The 5,467-nt window shown below is 38.8% G+C and overlaps 1 protein-coding gene across 1 annotated transcript; it reads right to left on the bottom strand.

Annotated features, from left to right (window-relative positions):
- Positions 1-2,377: 2,377 nt before the first annotated feature.
- Positions 2,378-5,062, bottom strand: LOC149565227 (cytochrome P450 77A3-like). The gene has a single exon (XM_089818777.1). It carries the CDS (start codon positions 4,470-4,472, stop codon positions 2,955-2,957), a length of 1,518 nt encoding a protein of 505 aa, XP_089674903.1. The 5' UTR covers positions 4,473-5,062; the 3' UTR covers positions 2,378-2,954.
- Between the last annotated feature and the right edge of the window lie 405 nt (positions 5,063-5,467).

The raw sequence follows: 5,467 nt of genomic DNA on the forward strand, positions 1-5,467 counted from the left end.
AATCATTTTGGATTTAAAATTTTGTAAAGAATCATTTATTAAATACTTCAATCTATAGTCCATTAAAGAATAAACTCAACTTTAGGACACTTTTTATTACTTCCACTTGACATTTAATACCTTATGTACATAGTGATACAACTCTCTCAAAATTCTAATCTTACACCATCTCAAATATATAATAAAAGATTCTTTGTGAGCTAACTTAAGCAAGTGGAGAGGGTCCACTTCTACACTAGTTAAGTAAAATACCTTATTCACACCATAAAGATATTTGGGGCAAGTATACATAGGACCCCTTTGTCAGTAGAGATTAATGGCTTGTGGAAATTGCAATCTTGATGAGTGAGGGAGACCAGTGTACTTGTGACCTTTTTGTTCTTGGAAGTTGTTGTAAAGAGAATATCGTAACCATTAGGGATGTGGGAGACAAGCTTAATAGGACCCAATTCTTCTTGGAATTTGGTGGGGAAAGCATAGCTATTTAATTATTGAGCCATGTATAGATGGAAATAGGTTTGAATAATAATTAAGTTATTTAATTATGTGAGATGGAAAGGGAACTAATGATATTACTTAACTCTTTTAGTTGTCTTAGGTGTGAATAATTAATTTCTTAGTTGTCTTAGGTGTGAATAATTAATTATGTAGGGGACATTAGGTGAAGGGTATTTTTCTAGGTGATGTCTTATAAAATGGCATGTGATTACTCTTTAAAACATCATCTTGCTCTTATAAGGTGAATACTCGAACAAATTGCAAGGGTGTACTGGGTAGATATTAGTTGTCTCACTAAGATAGTGGCATAAATACAAAGTTTTATACAATTAATGGAATATGTGATTTTGAAATATATTATACTAAAGAAATTCCAATTTGTTATTCAAATGAAACTTCAAATGTTGAGAAATGAAGTTACTAAAATAATTTAAATTTAACATACAATGATGATTATAATTATTAAAGCTCAACCTAAATTTCATAATAAAATATTTTTAACAAATATATAAAAAGATGATATAATTCTAAAATCCAAAATCATTATTAAAAAAAATTAAAGTTATCTTTTATATTTCTCTACATAATAATTAGACATTAATTAAATTGGAAAAGAAATGTTATTTCTATATTTAATAATGTCTAACATGAAATTAATTATTTCTCTCTTAAGAGTAAATTTGTAATTATTAGAACTTTCTTATTTTTTAACAATTTTGTGAAAAAGAACGAGGTCTTCCATCTATTTTTTATAATATTGTCTCTCTTGAATATTAAATGTGTACTTCATTACATTCTTCTACAATACAAGTAAACAAAATGGTCAATATTTATAACATGATAGTGTTATGTATGGGAATCAAACTACAGTTCCACTCATATTTTTTATTTTTTTATTTATTATCATGTAATCTAAATAGTTGTCCACAATTCTATTTAGTTTTTTTCCTTTATCAATGTTTATTTTGTTAACTTCTATATAAAAAAATAATCATATTAGGAAGTTATCTTTATCAAATCTATGAAGATATTATTCATTACATAAAATTATTCTTCCTGGTTATAAGTTGATTATTCATTGTGAACAAATTGAAAGGGTGTACTAGGTAGATATTAGTTGTCTCACTAAGAAAGGGGCATGAATACAAAGTTCTATATGATAAATGGAAAAATGACAAATATCAAATAGGCCTGATTAAAAGTATCATCAAATAGGAATGTTTAAAAGCAATATTAGACTATACTTTAAAAATGACAAATATCAAATAGGGGTATTACAAAGAATAAATTGTAGATGTTAGAATTTAAAAGTGACAAAAATCACAAGAATTTTCAAAAAGTCACAAAGAACAAGTTGTCTATATGTTATCCATCTTAGCTATATATTTTATCTCATATTGTTATAATTACATACCTAGCTTCTCTTATTCCACCAATACTCTAATCTTCATATGAATACATATATGTCAAGTAAGAACACCTTTAAACAATAACCATAACTCATTACATCGTAAATAAAGAAATTTGATGAAACACACATAATTGAAATTTATTTAAAATACACTTGTATTGTTAAAATACATAACTTCTAAGACAATGATTTTTGGCATCAATGCATGTTTTAACAACACCCTTCTACTCTTAAAATCCATTGAGAATAAAAGTAGCCTCAAATTTAAAAATGACAAATATCATATTTATATGTTTAAAAAGATTAAAAGGACGAGTTGTTACGTATATTTAAATACATTTTGTCTTCTAAATCTTTATGATAATTGCTTAATTGCTTGCCAATGTGTTTTCTTTAGGAGGAGAGAGCAATGATACAATTAGTGAGAGAATAAAAAGAAGACTTACATGCACGAGAACAAAGAAAGTCTTGTTAAAGAATAAAACATAGAGAACTCCTAGGCTTAATGAGCTTTAAGATACTCCAAGGAGCTCTAGGCATGATTATTTATCTTTAACTACTTCGTGACAATCGTTTCACAATGCTTTCTCTAGGTAGAGAAAATAGTTATATACTTACAGAGATGCTAGAAGAAAAAGAAGACTTACATCCACAAGAACAAAGAAAGCCTTGCTAAAGATAAACATGGGTGTCGCCGGAGTTTAATGAGCTCTAAGACCTTTACCAGGCCATAGACATGCTTGTCTATCTTTAACTACATTATTATGATCAACATGATTGAAGAAAAAGAAGACTTAATCCATAAGTACAAAGAAAGTAACGCTAAAGATAAACATGAGTGTCCCAAGGCTAAATGAGCTCCAAGACCACCTACAAGCCCTAGACATGATTATCTAACTATATTTGATCTCTTATTACTCGACAATAAGTGCTAAGACTGATTATCTATCTATGTTCGATCACTTATTGCTCCATAACCACTCCTCGTAATTTAAAAAACTTATAAATTTTAATGTCCACGAGACCAAAGACAACCTTACCATGATCAAACGGCACTCCTCGCCCTAATGAGAGGGCGAGCGGGAGTCTTCATGATGACGGTGAAAGCATATTCCTGGGTGAGGTCCACGGTGGGGTGAGCCGGGTCAGGGAGCCACTCAAAAGCCTGCACCATGCTTGCAACCAGCAGATTGATGTGCAATGTGCCCACGGTCACACCGGGGCATATCCGTCGCCCGGCCCCAAAAGGCATCATTTTGATTCGCTTAACCCCGGTAATATCAACCTCCACGTCCTCCTCCAAGAACCGCTCCGGCCGGAAAACATGCGGGTCACTCCACAGCCCATCATCGTTACCAATGGCGGCCGTATAAAACTCCACGTTGGCCTTCGCCGGAATATCATAACCGCCGAGAGTCGCCGGCTCCGTGACGGCGTGCGACAGAAGAAAATGCGTGGGCGGGTGCATTCTCAGCGTTTCCTTCACAACGGCGTTCAGGTACGGCATCTTCTCAATGTCGCGCTCCTCCACCGGTTTATTCGTTTCCCCCGCTATTCCGGCGACTTCCTCGAAGAGCCTCGCCTGAATCTTCTGGTCTGCGACGAGGTGCGCCATGGCCCATTCCAGCGCCGCCGCCGTCGTGTCGGTGCCGCCGTTGAGAAACTCCGAGCACAGCGTCACGATCTCGGCGTCCGTCAAGTGACGGCCGTCGGCCAGAACGAGAGAGAACAGGGAGTCCACATACGCCGCCGAGGAGGAGCCTTTCCTCAATTGCTGTCTCCGTCTGTTGACGAGCGGCAAGATGTTGTCGATCTGCAGTCGACGGACTTCCCGAACGCGGTTTCGCTCCTTGGAAAGTGCGAAAAGCGGTGTGAGCGCCGGAAAAAAATCGTCGATCCGGGGCTCCAAAGTGAGAAGAACGGTTTTCAGGGTATCATCGACGCTCTGAATCACTTCTTCCTCGAATTCGATCCCGAAACACATGAAAAGCAGGATGCAGAAAACCGCGAACCGGCAGTTGGAGAGCACGTAAACCAGCCCGGTATTCGCCGCCGCCTCGGCAGCAAGCCGTTCGACGAGGCGCCGCACGGCCGAATACCGCGCCGGCGAGAATTTGCTGGCGCTGGTCGCCGTGAGCATCTCGGAAACCAGATTCCGGCGGAGAGCCCGCCAGAGGGCACCGTACTCCGCCGAGTTCACGGTGCACTTGTTGCAGCTGAAGACGTTCCGCGTCGGGGTCTCCGGCGGCCGGTTGGCGAACACGTGGCCTTTGTCGATGAGCGCCTCGTGCGCGAGCTCAGCGCTGCAGACGACGATCATGGTGCGCTGGCCCATCTGCAGGGTGAAGATCGGGCCGTACTGCTTGCGCAGCTCGTCCACGACGCACATGAATGGCTTCTTTCGCCGCGCCACGTCGACCAGGTTGCCCAGCACCGGCCACGTCGGCGGGCCAGGCGGCAGGTTCGGCCTCTTAGCATTTTTCTTCCTCACTCTCAAGATCAAGTAAACAACCGAGAAAAACACCGCAGCGTACGTTATGACTGAAACTGCGTCATTCGCCATTGCTGAACAGCCCTGAACTTCCTGAATACACAGAATTCCTTAGAGGGGGTTATATTGGCCTGATCATTAGACGGGAGTCGTTGAGTCGCACTAATTTATCATTTAACACCGTTCGCGACCGTGACGCTTTCTACTGATGCACGGGATTTTTCTTTTTCTTTTTATATTTCTATTTCTACCCGTGGCCTTCGATCGATCCACACCGCAACATGGGAATTTGGAACCCCTGGAGAGAATTTAGGTGTTTAATTAGTGGGAGGTCACATCTGAAGATGAATGCCGATTTAGGAGGTTTGGAAACAATTAATGGCGTCATACGTCGCCTCCATATTAGATGAATCGTGAGCCGCTAACGAGCATTTTGCAGTGTTGCGCAGGCAGGCAGGCCTCCAATGCTGTCAAATCAGATCGGTGGTAGTTGTAATTATTCAATGCCCGTCATTTTATGTCACGACGCGTCAGTAGGCTTGAAATGACAGACACTCGTTTCTGTCAGGGCTCACTAATATGTTTATTCCACTGGCTAAATTGCCAAATATTTGCACCGGTCTTATGTAGCCAGTGCCCAGTGCCCTTACTGTCCTTATTTCCATCAGGCAGTTTTCCGAGAAACGTACCGTTCAGATAATTAAAAATTTTAATTACTATGCACTGAAAAGACAAGCAAACTCCTCGTTTTCTTTGATATGTTACTTCCCTGTTTGGTTGTTAGAATAGGAATTGGAAATATGTTTTCTATTTTTTTTTGGTGCGTCAATTGGAATAGAGAATATGAATACAGATTCTCATATTTTTCCCTAAAATGCGATTATGCTTATTTCAAAAAATAGTTGTTATTGGAATATCTATTTCTATTCTTAATTCCTATGCCTACAACCAAATAGGCCTTTACTCCTATCATCAATATTTGCACAATATGTACTTGCCAATAATAATTTTAAATTATTGAAAACAAATGAAGTCAGTCCTCACATTATCCATGAATGAAGGTGAGA

This window comes from Cupressus sempervirens, chromosome 3 (genome assembly GCF_028749045.1).
Source record: "Cupressus sempervirens isolate cs-2001-9-10 chromosome 3, ASM2874904v1, whole genome shotgun sequence".
NCBI lineage: Eukaryota > Viridiplantae > Streptophyta > Pinopsida > Cupressales > Cupressaceae > Cupressus > Cupressus sempervirens.